Source organism: Dasypus novemcinctus, chromosome 4, assembly GCF_030445035.2.
Source record: "Dasypus novemcinctus isolate mDasNov1 chromosome 4, mDasNov1.1.hap2, whole genome shotgun sequence".
NCBI lineage: Eukaryota > Metazoa > Chordata > Mammalia > Cingulata > Dasypodidae > Dasypus > Dasypus novemcinctus.
Genome location: NC_080676.1, coordinates 151,678,850 through 151,697,935, shown reverse-complemented (window position 1 = coordinate 151,697,935; position 19,086 = coordinate 151,678,850). Strand labels below are relative to the sequence as shown.

The following is a 19,086-nucleotide window of genomic DNA, read 5'->3' as shown; positions in this document are numbered from 1 at the left end:
GCTAGATTGTTTTTCCATCTGAACCGGGTCCTTACCTAATAAAAAAGAGGGAAAAATCATCCACATAGTAAAATACTTGTTCAGGCTGATGCAGGAAGAGACCCAAATGTCAAACATTGTACCTTGAATAAGGCTGGGGCACCCATGGTGGTTGTATGCTCTGTTGGAGGATCTTGACTTCTACTTCTATCTTGAGTAACACTAATGTAATATAGTAGGACAAAATGTAAGATAATGCCTTTCAAAAAGGAGATAAATGCACAAATTTGAAAGAAAGGTGAGAGTTTAAGATGAATCTCATATACAGACACGTGCATTTTTTTCCTTTTCAAGTTTCTCAACCTGCCAGTTTTTCCCTGTAGCTCCCATTGCTTTCATATCCTCTCCCACTTGGTCCTCACCAGATGATTGTATCAGGTGGTGTTTCTGCTGTATCTTTAGAAAAAGTCTAGTTTGGTTGCATTCCTCTCCAAGACACAGGCAAATATGTATTACTATAAATACATAACTGTAACAACTGCCAGACTGCCCAATGTGAGGTGGCTCTCTTGGCAGAAACCATTTTTAATATTTGGAGCAGTTTCTTTTGTGGTAACCTTACTAATGGGATTTAGACATAATACAGACACAGCGGTTCCTGACTTAAATTTCAGTTGCCAACCAGCATGGAGAGTAACGAGCTGCTGGGATACGATCAGTAGAGTTTTGTTTTCAAGCCATCGCTTCGTTGAGTTATAAAACTGATGGGACATATCAAAGAAAAACAAAAATCATTGTGTTTGTGCATGAAAAATGTTATTAGCTGCTTCAGTATTGTAGTGGTTGAAGAGACCATTTCTTCTGACAGCCTCCCTTTGGGCATTTATTAAGCTTCTCTGGGCTTAAGAGGACAACCAGAAATGTCCAGGACCCCTTCACTTCCAAATACTCACTGATTGAGTTCTAAAGAACCATTAATAGCAAGTTATTACCCCACGAGCTGTCTCCCCCAAAATATCCTCTGACTTCCACCTTCCAGGCAGTCTTCCCGCTGCGATGTTCCCTGTCTCTGGTGGGTGTCACTGAGCATTGTCTTAGTGCCCCTTCTGAACATGCCATTCTTGGCCCCTGGAGTGCTCCTGTGTGGTCCGCTAAGACACTTCTGCTTTTGGCTGCCATGAATTACTTCCCCAACCCTAGTTTTTTATTTACTGCTCAACCCTGGATTGGACAGTTGGATTTGGGTTGCGGAGGTTCCCTAGGAGCAGGGCTGTTGTGTCTTCTTTCATGGCCAGTGATGTACCTGTGGCCACTCATGCCTTGTCACTGACTGCTACTCTGGGGGTTGACATCATCATAGAGCAACGCACTTGCCTTGAAATTGGAGTTTTCACATAGGCAAGTGAGTTCAAGAATTGTACTGGGTGAACAGATGTGACAGCTTCGTTCTGGACATTCCTTGGGGGCTGGGGACTCTGACCTGAAAATAACTTTTTAAAATCAGTTTTCTGAAGGAAGAGGTCAGAAAGGTTAGCCTTACCCATTTACCCATGGGTTATCTCGACCTGTCACCTTGACTCCCAGGAACTGCTTTGGAAATCCATGGCTTCCTCTCCATACACTTCCTAAAAGGTGGCTGTTTCTTTCTGCCCCCTCTTCCTTACAGACCACCAGCCAGACGGAGCTTGAAAACTGGATCACCGCAATCCATTCTGCCTGTGCAGCTGCCGTTGCAAGGCACCACCACAAAGAAGACACGCTCCGCCTCCTGAAGTCAGAAATCAAAAAGCTGGAACAAAAGATTGACATGGATGAAAAGATGAAGAAAATGGGCGAAATGCAGCTGTCTTCAGTCACCGATTCGAAGAAGAAGAAAACTATATTAGATCAGGTAATCGTTCTTCTCTTTTTAGACCCGGATGAAATCGTTAGGCCTTTCAAGTTTTCCTCCTGCCTTGGAATCGCGTGACACATCGGTTATCTCGTTGTCAGCCTGTCATCCGGGCTGCTAGATTCTTTATTGTGACTGTCAGTTTTCCTCACCCATTGTTCACAGTTGATTGTTATGAGCTAAAGGGAACAATATTACTTTGAATGAAAGAAATCTAATAGAGGAGCCTTTTCGCTCCCCCCAAGAGCACACTATGCTAGGGAATCTGTGTAATTAGAAAGTCTGCAATTTCATTCCGCACGTTGCCAGGTCGACTTGGAGCTGAACTATGGTGGGGACTCATTAATAATAAATTTAGAAAGGCTCTTTTGGTTTCTCTCATATACAGGTAGAATGCATTTCAAAACAAAATATGTGTAATTGCTATGTATGAGCTTAGTGTATTCCATGCTAAAAAGGGAAGATTTGCTACATTGAACAGAAAACATTATTGCCTGCTTGTTATTTGTTTTAACTAGCCACCTAGTCTTGCTTTGAAACTTCATTGTAATGTTTCGGGAGCAGTTATGTGAATAAATAATATTTGTATAATTTGAACAATTGATCGCAGGGGCCAGCACGTGTTCTTCCACATTTCTTTCCCTCTATTACCTGATGATGTATTTCAAGTCTAGGTAAACAAGGTAGACATCAGCCATTAATCATTGTCTGTATCAGCATCACCATCACTGAGCTTTCACTACATTGCCAGACCCTGGACCAACTCTAATCCTTACCTTATCTTAGACACCGCACCAGCTTTAGGAGCTAGAGATTATTTTCCCACTTTCAGAAAAATGAGGAAATGGCGTAGATGCACTCTAGAATTACAGATACGTAGTCACTAATCTGGTTCTCCACCAGCTCAGGTTTCCTGCTTCCCCACTTGACTCTGTAATACCCACCTCCTCCCAAAAACTCTGTTCTTCAGTTAGCCTCTCTTTTTTTCTGGATATACCTCTAATGCCCATAAACATGAAATCTTTAATGGGTGGGCACGGAGCACTTACTAATATTCTTTCTGTTTATCATACTGCATTTTTGGCTACCTATCTTTGCAGAAAACATGTAAGCTCTGACATGTCACGTACCTAAGAAACTTAGGGTACCTTTTGTTGATCCTTTAAGGCTGTAGTTAATACCTTTACAGCGTACACATTTGTAAGATTTGTGATAACGTTTGTTTCCCCCTTCTCTCCCGTTTTCTTCTCTCATGTTTGCACTGCTGTAGATCTTCGTTTGGGAGCAAAATCTTGAACAATTCCAAATGGACCTTTTTCGGTACCGCTGCTATCTAGCTAGCCTCCAAGGTGGGGAGCTGCCAAACCCCAAAAGGCTACTTGCTTTTGCAAGTCGACCAACGAAAGTGGCCATGGGCCGCCTTGGGATCTTCTCTGTGTCATCTTTTCATGCCCTGGTGAGTAGAAGCTCTGATGTAATTTTGAAAAATATCCTTCCCAACCCTTAATATGAGTCGGACTTGATAGGAATCTCCAGGTGTTTAGTTTTCTCTTGAGTATGGATTTCTGATGAGTCCTCCCTTTAAGGTGGATGCAAATCTTTGCTTGAACCTCTTCTGTAACTTACTGCTTAAACCTTTCTTGAGGGGGCCTGAATTACGGTGTAAAGAAAACGTGAAAGGTAGGGTCTTAAGAGATATTGCATGTTGTGTTTGTTGATAGCCCTTGTCATCTTTAGTGTCCTGTTTTAAAACCAAATACATGTTTTTATATTAATCTTATAGAACTGGTGAGTGGAGATGTCTCGCATCGTAAGGAAACATGATTTTCTCACTTTTTCTTTCAAACACACCTCTCTCATCGCCATGTATTGAAAACAGATCTCTTTGGACTTATTTAGTTTGCTCCCTTCTCACTGTATTTTTATCATTGCTTTGATGGTCATAAAAACTTGATGCATGTGAGGAAAGCGAAGAACTTTCATGATTCACCAAGCAAATATATGCATTGCTTGGGGGAGGGAATTTTCATCTGACATCCAAAGGTGCAGATTGTGTAGTTGTGTTTTGTGTTTGCAATCTGTAATTTCATGTACTTGCTAAATTGCGAACAGCTTTTTATGTGCTTTTGGCTCCTTTCTTGTCAAAAATCGCTATTCGAGTAACATGAATTTAGCCTATCCAAGTCGACACCCACTAGGAATGTACTGCACCTTAGCCCATTTGCTATGGATCTAAATGTGAAATCTCAGGTTCCAGAAACTGCTTTGGAAAACCTTTGCTGTGCTGCTCCTGTCTTGCCATGTCAGCTGTACCCTTCAATTGAATTCAGAGCTGTAATTCAGTCAGAGGCGTTTGTATTCTTTATAAATAGATTAGCGTCGTCATTCAGATAATTAGGGCTAGATTTACATTTTTAAAGAAGTCTTAAACCAATTGCTGGAGTTATTAAAACTGGCATCCTGGTTTGTTCTGCTAATTACAGCTCAGCTCTTGGTCTCCCTGGCTACCACCTCTCCACAGAGCTATTAAGTCCAATTTTTTTTTTTTTTTTTAGTAGTGGTGGGGCAAAGTGCTGTGATGACTAAATCTTGCAAGCCATTTCAGTTCGTGGCCTAGATCTGCTTCTCTGAGACCTGGGCACTAGTTTTTAGTTTAACCCAATCTCAGTGTGCCTCGTCTGCAAAAATTTGGGGATAGAAATTGGTATTTACTCCCTGGTAAGAATGTTATGAATTAAGGGAACATTTTTGTCATGGGAGCTCATGGTGACAGGGAGGCAACGTCAGTATTGATTCTAAACCCCAAGCACCAACACAGCTCCCTCCTTGTGATGGAGCTTGATAGATCCTGGAGAAAATAATTTTGCTTTGTCCCTAAAACTTCTACGGTTTAATTATTTCCTTCAAAACCAGTAGCGCCAGCGTCTATGAGAAGAAGAGATAAAAGCCACCGTATTTCCCTTCCATGATTTATCTCCAAACCTTCTAATTTCCTATCTCAATACATACGATTTGCCTGCACTCCTCCTTTGGTGGGCAGGATTAAAATTTGGCTTAAGTTGGGGGTGGCAGAGTTCCTAACTCTTATTTATTTCTTTACTGATCAGTGATTTTTAAAGAAGAATATTCAATTCCACATGTTCAATTCTATTTCTTCTCCTTTTGTTAGCCTTGTCAGCAGTGTGGATCTGAGCATTTTCATGTGCTTGCACACTTCTCTTTTCCACGAGGGGTTTCATTTCAGATAGAACAAGATAAGCGAGCCTATGAGAGGTCTCCCCCTGTTTTTGGCTTCCGCTGCTGCTGAGCATGCCAGGCAGGGAATATTATAGTCTGATTTCTTGAAATCTTATTTTTTCCTCCTCTCCTTGTCATTTGACCCCAAGGAATTTTTTTTTCCCTGGGAGTTGAAACGTCCCTCAATTTAGCCTTTGTCCAGACTTTTTTTTTTTTTTTTTGGTCCTTTTAAGTGGGGGAGAAGTGGGAGGAGGTGTGAGGGAGGAGATTTAAGCTACAATTTAAGGACCATTCACTAGGAGAGCCTCCCATAAGGCTGAGTGATTTGCAGCAATTAACTAAAGGGTCCCTGCTGTAGCCTTTGAAAGAAGGTTATCATTGTTCTTGTTTGCACAGATGAGCAGAAAGAGAGAGTCATCGGGTTCCAGATACAAAGGGAGGCATTGTCTGGTCAAAGATCATCATGGAGAAACTCTTGAGCACTTGTCCAGTAGTTTTGTTTTGTTTTGTTTTCCCTGCCAATCTTTCTTCTAAATCTCTTTGCTCATTTTCAGTCATTATTGTCTTGGGGTAGAGGTTACTTTTGCCGTTTGGTAGGCCTCAGACAGTTAAGGATAGTTCCTATAAGAACATTAAATCAAGTGCCCATTCCTTAAACAGAGTGTAAACATTTCATCAACTGGTCAAAGAATATTTGTGGTTCCGAGTTTATCTTTTGACTCTTAAAAAAATTTTTTTTTTTACAATTAAAGCTTTACTCTCTAATCATTGTGGCCATGTTCTATAGGCTCTCTGCTTTTGCTTTTTGGTGTTTGTTTATTCATTTATTTATTCAGTCAACAGATTATCTACCTACCATCTCTCCAGTGATAACCTAGTGGTTAAGGTCAAAGCAGTGAACAACAGAGTTCTGCCCTACTAGGGCTGATATTCTTGTAGAAAAAGGATACTAACTAACTATGCAATTAAATATACTCAATTAAATACAGATTTCGATGTGTACTCTGAAGGAAGTAAAGAGGGCAGTATGCATAGGCACACATGTCTGTCAGCCTGCTTGTGTGTGTTTAGGTATGCCTCTATTGAAAGATTTATTTATTTAGAGATGGATATATAAATATAAGAACAAAAGAGCATCCCCACCCCCCACCCCCCAGGATTTCAAAATTTAACACAATTTATTCAGTGGTTTTCAGCCTCATTTTATGATATTCTTAACTGATACTGACCTACTCCTTTGAGCGTATGTGTGCGTCAACACGCTATAATTTAATCCTTTTATAACCTTTGTTTTCCTTTATCTTAGAAAGGGGTGTGAGAAAAGGAGAGAAAATTTTTGGGTACTTAGCATTGCCTTTTGTTTTGTGAGTTTGTTCCCCCATAACACCTGGGGTGTAACAGTAAATTAAAGATCTTTCTCTCGTATAAAAATTCCCAGCAGTGTCCCGGCTGCCACCTTTTGCTGTGCCCTGATCTGGGGTTTCTCATGTGTTAAGCTGAGAAAATGCAAAACCTCTTGGGTGGCTCATCTTCCTCTTTCCATTGGGGACCCAAAGCCTTCCCCCTAATACCCTTGCAAAGAAGCTGCCTTAATTCCCATTTTTAAGGGTAAGCGGGGGTTTTGTCTACCTGTTTGTGGTGCTTCCATGGTGTTTACTCTGTCAGTACTGAAAACCCCAGTGAGGATTGCCTTCTAATCAACACTCTGACTTGTGGGGAGGCCCCTTCTGTTGCCCAACAGTTTCATGCCCTCACCTCCTGCCAGTTGGCACCATCGCGCTGGGATGCTCTGCGTGGGAATCTCTGACAGGTTCCAAGACCTTCACCTGCAGCACCAGAGTGGGTGGGGCGTTTCGTTTCAAGTCAATCCTGCTGTCCTGCCACTCCCTGTTTTGAAAGGAGAACCAGTGGGTGGCCTAGTGAGGCCTCCTGGCAGAAGGCACCCTAAGTCCTGGGACTGCTGACAAGCTGTGGGATAAAAGCTGAGTCTGAATGTTTTTGCCTGGGATAGGACTTTATGGCGTCCTCCTGGCAATTGAGCAGTTGTCGCAGTGGCGGTTTAAATTTGAGGGAGATTTCCTTGGGAACTGTTTCTCTGGGTTGTTGGTCCCTTGCAAATATCTCAGCAGTTTCGTGCCCTTTTCTTTAAGCCAAAATGCAAGTTTTATTTCCCCTTCACCAGCACTTAGGACATTTAGGACTAGTGGCTTTACCGTCTTTGAGGACCCAGGCCCCTTCTGTTTTTGTTCTGCCATCCTTGAAAGGTTCTTTGGAAGGTCCTAGAGCAGCTACATCCCTCCACTAGGAAAGAGGACCTTGAAGGAGAGCAGAGTGCCATTTCCTCTTAAGGACAATTCCTGGAAGTTGCAAATACCCCTTCCTCCTGCATTCCATTGACCAGATCTTAGCCACAAACCCATGACCTGCTGCAGGGGCTAGGAGGGCACGTGCTGGGCTCCAATGGGGCTTCTCTGACAGAGGAAGAGGGGAGAATGGGTATTGGGAAACAACTAGCAGACGCCTAATGAGGAAAGCGATTATGTGTAATTCTGAGAAAACTGAATAGAGGAGATTGGTAATTTTAGATTTAATGTGGAATCACAGGAACCCAAATCTGCTGTTTTTCAACATTTTTGCTGACGTGCGGGTGCCACTTTTCATTAGGATGCAGAAACAGCTTGTAGCAATTGGGGAGAATCTCAACAAAGTAGGAATGGTTAACTTGATGCTGCGGTTTAAGCCAGTGATACGAAGGATAACTAAGTCTTGGAAACTTAAACATGTATATATATAATGTATGTAATAACATGTATATATAATTCTTAGAAACTTCATATGTATATATATCATTGCTATTTTATATTTTCCTGATGATTTCAAATTAGATAGAGCTTGTTTTCTTTGGAAAGGAAAGAGTAATTTTTTAAAAAATGCTTTAAAATGATTGTCAACGTTTCATTTCCATTTTGAATCCATGAAAGGTCCCCAAGGTCCCAAGATGTTTGAGCCATGGAATAAATGCTTTGGGTGGCAGGGTTAGTGCTGACTGGAGTGATGGAGGAAGGTTTCAAAAGGGTGGGATTGAGTGGGGGCCGTGAGGAAAGGTGGGAGGTCCTGACACATCTGTGTCGTTGATGCTCCTCCTTGCCGTCATCAGGTGGCAGCACGCACTGGTGAAACTGGAGTGAGGAGACGTACTCAGGCCATGTCCAGATCCGCCAGCAAGCGGAGGAGCAGGTTTTCTTCGCTTTGGGGTCTGGACACTACCTCCAAAAAGAAGCAGGGACGCCCAAGCATCAATCAGGTAGGTGCCAGTCACCCAGCCGCCTTACTTTGGGTTCTGTTTGCATGTATATTTATTGAAACTTAGTATTGTTTAGAGTCAACTAGTTGGCACAAGGAGGTTAGTCATACTTGGCGCTTTTAATAGATAATGCCTATCCACCACATCAGCTGTGCTATTTTATCACTGTGCTCTTGTCTTTCCAAACCGTGATTAATTATAGACCAACCGAAAGTACACGATTGATTCATCCTGAGTCTTCAGAAAAAGCCAGGCTTGATGATAAAGCCAAGGGGGCAACTGAATAAAGTCTTTTAAGCTGCCTCTTGCCCCCAGGGGAATCTGGTGGTTTGCCCTTGATTCTTTGGGGTTATACTTTAAATGGGCAAGTTCTTAGCCAGAAATCTGAGAGCTCTCATTCACCTCCATGACTGCCTTAGCCCAGGTACCACGGCTTGGAGGGGATCTCAGTGCATCACGAATGACACCTGTGCCTGGCCCCCAATAACCATATGCTGTGGCCCCACTCTTTCCACTAATTATACCCAAGGTCCTTTTCTTGCTGGCGTTATATCTGGAAACTCATTCTGTTATTTTCACCCTTTCCCTTTGCTTTTGAGAAGTATCTTTAGAACTGCTTGTTTAGATTTTAGGGACTTGAAGGAACATGGGTATTTGTCTTTTGGGGAGAAGGAAAATATCTAATTAGTGGGCTCCAGTGGACAGACAGCTTTGAGCATTTGGGAGGTCATGACTAGAATTACTCCTTTGACCTACTCATTCCGTGTCCATTGAAAGGTAGGAAGAAATCAATTGACTAACTTCGTAGAAGTACCCGTTCGTATTTGCTCTCATGATTCCAGTGTTTAGTTTACTTAACAACTGAAGGTTTAAAATTAGAGTCTCCCCAAAAGCTGTTGCGCTGAGTCCCTTTAACTGGCCAACGTGCCACCGTTTCCTTGAAGGAACCTGCGGGAGACCAGAAGAATAAATGCTGGAGAGATTCAGGTTGAGTGATATCACAATTGGATCTTTAGGGTGTGTAGAACTCTTGGTTGGGCACCAGGAGTTTTGCACCTGGGTAAATCTGAAGAAGAGAGTGTTGGGGGAAAGTCATTGTTGCTTCAGAAAAATCACATATGAGACCTGATGGCTCATGGAAGACATGACCCATTGGGGTTTCTTCCTCCTTTTGGGAGATGGGTGATGTTTTGCTCTCCTGCTTTGTCAGCACAGATTACTCAGCTCGCCACTATCAGTGTGTCAGGACTTTGTAGTTGGCAGTGTGGTCTGTCCTTCTATTGAAAGCCTTCGTTCTTGGGGTTCTATTTATTGGGACCAGGTTGTGTGACAGCCCATTGGCCCTGGAATATGTGACTGAGTTTAAATGAATCCAAAAGAATTTCTTAACCAACACTTTTAAAAATCAAAGGATGATGTAGTATCTTAAAAACAGTCGTTGTAATTCTCAAAGAATTTTGACACTCTTCTCCTTGCTTAGCCGTAAGCATACCAATAGAAATTCAGTACTTTGAAATGGGCAAAAGTCAGATGTTTTTCTATACTTAATTTGCACTGGGATAAAGTCTATTTTAAAAAATCATGTACATTTTCCTGATAGTACATACTCGTTTCGGGGTAATGCATAAAATTCTTGGTGTCCAAGAGTTTGCTTTTGATCACCTCGTGCCATCAGTACTCTGTTGTGATTTTTTTCATTTCTTCAAGCCAGCAGGATTCATTAAATTTCTAAAATAAACAAGTTCTTTTTTTTTTTTTAAGTAAAAAGAAAACTTTTTTATGGTTTAAAAATTATACACTTATATTTTCAGGTTCAAATCAACAAAATATTAAAGTTATCAAATGTCCAAGGCTGCATCAGAAATTCTTCATTGTGACCAAATCTAGTTCATAGCATTTGCTAGTTTATTTTCTTTAAATTCAGAGGAATAGTCCAGATCTAAAAACAAACTTTTTTTTTTAATGTCAAAGTATGTGGAGAGTCATCTAAATGTAAGGACTTGTTTTTCGTGATCCACTGCCATAAATTATTTTGACCTGCCTTAGGATTTGATGTGGGAGTATCTGAAAATTTCTCTAATGATTTCTAATAGCCATGCCTATTTTCCTTCTCCCTCACCATGATCCATTTGCCCCCTTGCCCAGATTTCTTTTTAAGATGATACTTTTGTATACACAGGTGTTTGGTGAGGGGGCTGACTCCGTAAAGAAATCTTTAGAGGGAATATTTGATGACACTGTTCCAGATGGCAAGGTAAAAATAAACACATGTTCCTTTTCTAAAAGTACCACAAGCACAATCAACATGTACACAATGCAGTGGTGTATGGGATACTAAATTTAAGTAGACTCAATGTTAAAACTGAAATTATTGGTTAAAATTATGTAACAAGTCAATGAGAGATGGAAAATCGTTTTAGGTTTAAAAACTTGGTAATAAGAACTTTCTCCTGTTGCCATAACATTTTCAGTACCTATCATGTGAATATATGTGTCCAACTAGAAAGTCAACTAGGAAATTTGGGTTCCAAGTGATTGAATATTTTATGCCATTGCCAATTCTTGTTACACATCTTTTCCCAAGAGGAGAGTTCTTATTGCCCATACATGCTACTTTGATCCCATTACTTTCCAAGAATTGTTCTGATAGTAAGTTGTTTAAAAATGCATTTGCCTCCCAAGCCCGAATATTCAATGAAAGATACACAGACTTGGCTAAATCATGTGCTTGGATTTAACAGGGTTTTCAAACTAACCCAACTGACAGCCCATGAATAGTATTGATTTTTTCTTGTCCACTTTTTCGGCTTCTTAAAAAAATGGGCATCCCTAGTTTTGAAGACCCTACTAGTGCTGCCAGTGGTCTCTTTGTTTGGGGAGTTCTGATTTGATAAGGTGACCTTGGCATGATCCTCTGTTACTCAGACTCAGGATTAGTATTGCAGGATTCAGCTCTTGGTTGCCATGGAAGCAAGTGGTGATTGGTCAGCAGTGGCTGAGAAGTCCTTTAGACAGAGCTGAGCCCCCCAAGCTACAGTGCACTGGGGGTTGAGGCTCTTGGAGGGGGAGGAGAGATTGGCCCATAGAAAGGCCAATCTTAGCTGTTTTACTTGAGGGTTATGTAATTGTGTATACCAAGGCTGCTGCCTTTGGAAAAACCTACTATGGCATTCTCTTCGAGCATCTCTATCGCTGATGAAATTAAATTGCTGTACCTGTGTGCAATCCAAGCATATTTTTTCGTGTTAACATATTCATTTCCAGAGTTGGCTAATTCCTTACACATACCATTATGAGTACTCTCTTAGTGTTGGGAATATCCTTTCCGGGTACACAGAACTTGGAAGTCACAGAACCTTTTTCCATTGGATTTCCGTGTAGCTCTGCTGTTTTTCCATTTTCACAAGATACCTCTTTATCCTGTATCCTGGCTAGAATGCCTGATTCTCAAAGAACAATTTCGATGCAAAGCATGGTCTGATCCAGTGCTAAGGGGCACTTATTTAATGTGGCACATGGGGACTGAGTAGGAAGATTCCAATTAGAGTTAATGGGATTTAGGCAAGTTGATTGCTTTTTGACAACTCCCTCTCTGGGGTCCAACTTCTCTGGGAAAAGCAACGTCATTCAAAGGCAAGGCTGAAATTGTCTTCTGCAATGGGGTTTAGTTAGTGGCCTTCACTAAGAACGCGCCCGTTCTTTTTATGTATATAAACTATGTCACCACCTCTCAGCCTTTTGTTTGGAAATTTGCTGCCTTTTGTGATCTGCTGATCCCTGCCTTGTTCTTGATAATCTGTAGAATATATTTACTAACCAGTAGCCTGGTTATAAACTAATAACTGAGGCTTATTGAGCATCAATATTACGTCTATAAAGTGCTGAGCACAGTTCTTTCTCAGCTTATTTCCCTGATCTTCTAAGATTTCATCAGTATCTGGAGTGTTCTCAGTAACTGGAGTTTAGCCATTTAGCTTGTGTAGTTTTAACGCAGTTGCTGAATGAGTACAGAAGACATGTCCTCTCTCACACTCACAAACTTGGTGGCTACTCCTTGGTTATCCGGCAGCGTAATGTAGAAGTGATGGCAGCGGTATACAAAGACTTGTTTTTGCCACATCATGCCATCATCATGCCACATCAAGTCCCTGACGCTCGCTGAACTTCACCGGGGAATTGGGGGTTATCTGTCTCCTAGAGTTGTGCTAGAGGTCAAATGAGAGCACAAAAATGATGCTACCTTGTCAATATGTAGTGTTGTAAGGTTATTTTTATTTTTTAAATTCCCTCCTGCTCCCTCCCCTCCTCTCCCTGTCTCCACGGACTCCAGGGTTTCCCCTGGGCCAGTGCCACCATTTCTGCCCTGTCCCCCTTTCATAGGAATAGATAACCCCCGTGTGCCACCTGGGACTGTAAGATCATTAGGGAGCAGTTCCTGCTTCTCCGCTGACTTGATTTCTTCTTACAGAGGGAAAAAGAAGTGACCTTACCGAGCGTCCACCAGCACAACCCTGACTGCGACATTTGGGTCCATGAATATTTCACTCCGTCCTGGTTCTGTCTGCCAAATAATCAGCCAGCCCTGACAGTCGTCCGGCCAGGGGACACGGCTCGGGACACCCTGGAGCTGATCTGCAAGGTACGGGGCCACGTGGGGTTGTTTCCTTAAAAAGAGCAGAATGGGGTGGAGAAAACTAAGGTGAACCTGGGAATCAGAGTCAGCGAGGGAGAGGAAGGGGCTTTAAAACACTCTTCCACTTCATTGCGAGCAGCCTGGGCTCCTTTGTGATAACATGCAGAAGAAATGTCCACGGATTCTTCACCTTTGGCGGGAGGAAGAATTCTCGAGTAGCTTCCTTCTTTCAAATTTGTAATAAACGTACCACGTGCACTTTGCAAGAATTTTAGAAAATTAGGTAAATAGCAAGGTAGGAAATGAAGGTCAACGTCACCCACCAAATCCAGAAATAACTACTGTGAGCATGGTGCTGTCCTTCTTTCCAGAGTTTTTCCTAGACGCATACACACACACACAGACATATCTTCCGTGGAGTTCTATCCTGTGTTCTGTTTTATAAGCTGCTCTTTAACGACTCCTGGTACACTGTGAATGCCTGCAGGGTAGGGAGAACCTCTCTCGCGAAATCTAAGTCTGACCTCCATGGTGGTGTTTTTTTCTCATCCCGTGAATACGTAATTGGCTTCTTTTTTTAGCCACAAATGATTGTGTGCACTTCCTCTGCTTTTGTCTTAAGCCACAGAAACTTCTTGATCTTGGCCCAGGTGAACCTGATTTCACTTTCTCCCTCTGAAGCCAGATGAGTGACCCTGAGTGAGGGAAGGGGAATGGGAAGAGGAACGAGAGGAAACTTTCCCGTGTGCTTGCTTTTGCTGTTACATCATTAAGAGCGTGGTTAGACTTATTCAGTCGTCATGGCAAGCCTGAGACAGAGCTGATGCTCATTTTACAGATGAAGAAAGTGAGGCTCAGAGAGCCTTAATGAACTGCCTGAGGTCACATCATAGTCAGTGGCAAGGCGAGGCTGAGCCCAAGTCTGGGGCCTCAAGCCTGTGGGCATCTGCTGGTCAAGAACTATTTGATCCTGGCCAGGCATCAGGGAGGATTGGCTGTAGGGGTGGGAAGAGCCTGGGATATTACGCTTAGGGGAGTGAAATCCTGGGACTGCTGAAGGGAAAGTGAAAACCTGTTCTATCATGAAGACACAACGTTGGATGAATAAAACGTTTTTAAGACCTCCGCATTGAACGCAATGGCTTATAGGCACTGAGAAACTTCTAGCACCTCCGCAAGTACCTCAATTCTATAATTCTGTCCTCAGCAATTTTTGTGTTTGTTATTTTTTAAACAAATCACTTGGGCCTTTGTAAAGAAAAAAATGTGGTTTTTCATATGAGCGGGTGAAATGCAACGTGTAGCTCATATAAACTTTCCAGATAGTCTTACGTGGAGGAAAAATGAAAGAGCCACTTGGTGAAGGACAAAACTGAAATGAGCCCTAAGGTGAAAAATAAATGATAGACTCTTAGACGCTTTGAATCCTTCACGTGTGTGAGTTCTAGCTCTTTGAAGATAACGGTATTTCTGTTCACAATCTTTCATTTTAATTACTTAACAAAATTGGCCTATTGAGGATTTTTGCGTTCGTTTATTTATAGATTAGCGTGATTCTTCAGAGGCCCGTTAATGTTCTGCATTGCTGTGGGAGTTATTCTCAGAACTGCAGCTGAAGGAGTGGAAAATAGGACTTTCTGGCCTTTTTGTATAAGCCAAACTCTGAACGGTCTCTCTAGGGAGTAGCATTGCTTTGGGTCACTGGCTTTAGATTCAGCCAGGAATGGAATGTTAGACCAGATTTTCCCAACACCAATTGGTTAGGTGAAAATTGCTCTATGACTGGGCGAATGAGTAGTTGGCCTTATTTTCAAGCTTTCTGCTTTGCTAGAAACTAAGGGAATGTGGGATCATATCATATCCTGTAAAATAATTTATCTCTGTCACTTCAAAAGTTTTTGGTGCATCATTACTGGACAGCTCCTTTTCTCTAACAATAGAAGGTGGTCCTGCCCAGTTCTCCCTTGGTCTTTACTTTTTTCCCCAAAAGCATAGAAATAAAAGAAAACACCATGCTGTGGGGCAAACTCATGTCTCATGAGTTTAAAAACAGAAAACTTTTGTGTACACTTGGTTAAATTGATGGTGTCTTGGGAAAGCACCCATGTCGGATAAATTACAGAGTGTGCTCAGAGCCAGGTGCATGTCTAAAGCTTGCCCCTCTTTTGTTACTAGTGCAGCCAATTTTATTCTTAAGTGGGAAACAGATAATGGGGAGAACAGTACCACATGTTATTAACGCTCTAATACGGTGAGTGTGTTTTCGTTTTTTGAGGAGAGATTGAAGGCAAAACAAAGTGGCGGTAAGAATGCCTGTCATTTCATTATTGTCATTCTCAGCACTGGTGATGTGGCTTGCTCCAATACTTAATAATCAATCTCTTTCTTCTGTCTCTTGCATTCAGCTCATTCTCTTTCCTATTCTATCTGATCCACATCATTTCACATCAGTTTGCCATCTACCATCTGAGCACCAGTGAAGTTCTGGTATAGTAAATGTTTCATGTACAGTTCATGTTGTAGATGTTACTAAAATGATGGTTGCTGAATATAGCAGGTAGACATGTTGGCCCTCAGGGTTGTGGATATATTCTGGTTTTTGCAATTACCAAAATAATTGCAAAAGAATCCATTCACTCATACTCACTGATGTTGTTAATGTGTAACTGTGGTGTCAATTTTATATCATGCTTTCAGTAGGTTGGCCAATTGCTTGGCCAATTTTCATTGGCTTTTAAAAAATCAAAGGTCACTTTGAAGCAGAGGGGGAAACTACCTTTGGGAATTCTGCATTAGCATTTTTTTTATGCATGTGTGTGTTTGTGCATGCATTTCTGTAGGCAGTAACTGCATGCTCTTGGGTTTCCCAGAGAAGTTTTACTGAAATGGGAGACGATAAAAAGAAATGGAAGAACAAAACATTGATTTGGAAGAGCCATCACAAATTCTGCAACACATTATCTTCTATTTTAATTGGCTCAAATTATTTGCTGAAAAAGATCTACATTGTGCTTTGCTCTTTCATCTTTTGACACAGTTGTAAGATGTGAATTAAAAAAATTATGCCAACAGAATTAATACTTGTTCTACAGTGATATTTATCTTGTGGTATAATTTGCTGTTTTATCACCTCAAAATGAATCAGGTGCTGTCTATGTTCCTTAACTTAATATACATTGGAAAACCAATTGGTACCATTAAATTTTTTTCCCAGCTAAATTTCTCCATGAATTAGGAAACTTTCTCTTGCATGTTTTACAAGTCTAGGACAGGCCAAATAGTTAGAATAATATCGTTAAACTAGTCATTAAATATTTGTAATTCTTTTTGCATAACTATGTATTATGAGTATGGCCAGTTCAATTTGCTCTGAGAAGAGGAATGGTCACTATTATATAGGTTTTATTAACTCCTCACATATGCAGATATCTGAAGAGCATACAGTTCTTCATGAGACTTCTGATGATCTGATTTATCTAATTAATTATGATTATCCCTTATCTTAGACTAGCCTTGACTAATGAGGTTTCATAATTGAAAAACACTTACCAAAATGATAAGACAACACATCTTGTTTTCATGATAACTATTTACTGACCAAAAGAGTAAGGCCAGTATAACTTTCATATTGTTGCATGTGCTAATTTTTATTTTTTAACTTTCATATTATTAACACTTAAAGGAGTTTAAAGAAAACATTGTGGTGGGGTGGTGCTGGCAAGAATCACCTGTAGTTCCATTGTGACAGTGATCTTTTTTGGGGTTCTCTGCACCGTGTTAAACACTCAGTGAGGCACTGTGAGCATGACACTGGGTGAATTGTTACTGATCACTCTCTGTACATAGGTAGGCATGTTTTTCAGCACTGTAGCTTTTAAGGGATAATGAGACTCTCCACAGTCCACTTCAGGACCATGCTAAGCTCTTCAGTGCCTGACAGTGGACTGAATCTCTAACACCAAGGGTTCAGGAACCAGAAGCTTCTCAGGCGAGGTTCCTGCTTGGGTTAGATTTTCGGAAGATGGCCTATTTAAGTATCAGCCTCAGTAGGAGTGGCCACACAGTGTTTATTAACCATGATGATAAGGTTGCCAAGTGGATTTGTTCCTGTTACTTAGTCCCCATGAAATTTCATTTCTCTTTTCCTTCCACCTCCATTGGAAACAGATGGCAAACCAACACTTTGTGCTTCTAATTAAAGATTTCACTGAGGACCTGGGTAGGTGAGAAGCATTTGCAGCATCCCTCTCTATAATGGAACACTTTTCTTGCTTATCATGTGACCTTAAGTATTAATTTTTGGTGGTTTGGTTGTGTGCCTCAGTGACGCTCTGACAAGCAGTAGGTAGCAAACTCTAAACCTCTGTCTGTTCTATATCCCTGGGCTTACCCATCCATGCTTTTTACCTTTGACATCAACAACCCCGGACCTGTCAGACGATGAGCATCCAGTTCTCAAATACGGAAGGGCTGTCAGCCAGGTGCACAGCAGGGGGTTAGCTGAATGGCACCTGTGTTTAGCACAGCAGGCTTCAAAGTCTCGAGTTGCTCAGGGTCGGGTAGGGATTGTGGCTTCCTGAGAATCACTGATAGAAAGCTTCTTTATCATTCTGCTGGCTATTCATAGTGAACTCATCTCCACTTTTTGAAAATGTGCTTTTGTAATAATGCAGAATGCCTGTCCACCTGGATGTATAGATTTTAGAAAGCAAAATCATGGCTCCACCTTCCATCCTCTTGGACACACACAACTCTGAAGGGCTGCGTTTAAGTCTTATTATCTTCACACAGTATCTGGCACAGTTAAGAGTTTGTTATATATGATTGAATAAATAACATTGGAATTATAGATGTTCTTAGTTTGATATTAAAAATTTTTTTGAGGGGCATGGTAGGTGGAAAGTATACTGCAACAGTTAAAAACTGATTTCATTTATTTTGAAATGGTTCTCATCAGAAATGCTTTTGGTGTGAAAATATTTTATATTTATGAAAAATTTAAAACTTATATCAACATAGAGAGTAGTGTAATAAACTCTCATCACCCAGATTCTACAATAGTCACTTGCAGTTCTTTTGTTCACTCACTTCCACCCTCTCCTCTGGATTATTTTGGAAGCAAAGTCCAGACAACATATCATTTTATCTGTAAATACTTTAGAATGTATCTCTGAAAAACAAGAGTGCTTTAAAATAATTGCCTGAGTTAAACGTTTTTCTCTCTGGCGATACATTAAAAAAACCCCAAAAACAAAACTTTACTTTAACTTCAAAAAATAAAATAACAGAAAAAAGGCAGTGTAACAAATTAATTAAAAGTAAAATTTTGTCCATAGCAAATTATGGAAGCATTACTTTGAACAAGTCCAGACACATTTATCTTTTTAAATCTAAAAACAAACTCAGTTGTTTCTCTAGTATTCTGAAAGATTAAGTCAGTCAGCACAGATTAGTTAAATGACATAACCAAGGTCTCCTTGTTAATGAAGAAAATGGGATTAAAAAAACAGCTTGATCGTATTCACATCTCATAAAACTAACCACGTTGTCACTATTGCTTTTTCCTCAAAGTTAATTGAAGAGTGACTTTCTAAATGGAAGAAAGTCCATTGACCTCTCTTAAACCAAAGGAGACACCCTTGGAAATTTCAATCCCTAAGTGTTTTAGAATTGTTTTCTTCGGGCAAGCCATTCAATGTGTGCTTCCTGAGTTGCACACATGCCCTGTTTGCACAGCCTCTGTAGGGAGTCTCACTTGGGGAATATATAAATAAGACTGAAATCCAAATGCATTGTCTTCACACTGACTCGCTTGCAAATGAACTGTTAACAACCGTCCTGATGTCCCCATATGGTTAAAAAATAATCTTTGAGTACAGCTTTTTTTCTACCATTGCAAATACTTTTTTGCCTTTCTTGTCACTTTTCTTCTCTGATCCACCTATGTATGTGTGGGATTATGTTTAAGGGTCTGTTTGCTCTAATGCATTTTGTTGCAAAAAACAATATTAATGCATGTAATGAATCCAATAATTAGGAGTG

The 19,086-nt window shown here is 40.9% G+C and overlaps 1 protein-coding gene across 6 annotated transcripts in view; it reads left to right on the top strand.

Moving 5' to 3' along the window:
* TIAM1 (TIAM Rac1 associated GEF 1) overlaps positions 1-19,086 on the top strand; it is a 401,703-nt gene that overhangs the window by 307,346 nt on the left and 75,271 nt on the right. For all 6 annotated transcript variants that reach the window (XM_058296149.1, XM_058296148.1, XM_058296153.1 and 3 more), the window contains 5 exons: positions 1,646-1,870; positions 3,141-3,326; positions 8,265-8,411; positions 10,591-10,665; positions 12,880-13,050. In XM_058296149.1, coding sequence (XP_058152132.1) covers positions 1,646-1,870; positions 3,141-3,326; positions 8,265-8,411; positions 10,591-10,665; positions 12,880-13,050 — 804 coding nt within the window. The remainder of the gene's footprint in view (positions 1-1,645; positions 1,871-3,140; positions 3,327-8,264; positions 8,412-10,590; positions 10,666-12,879; positions 13,051-19,086) is intronic.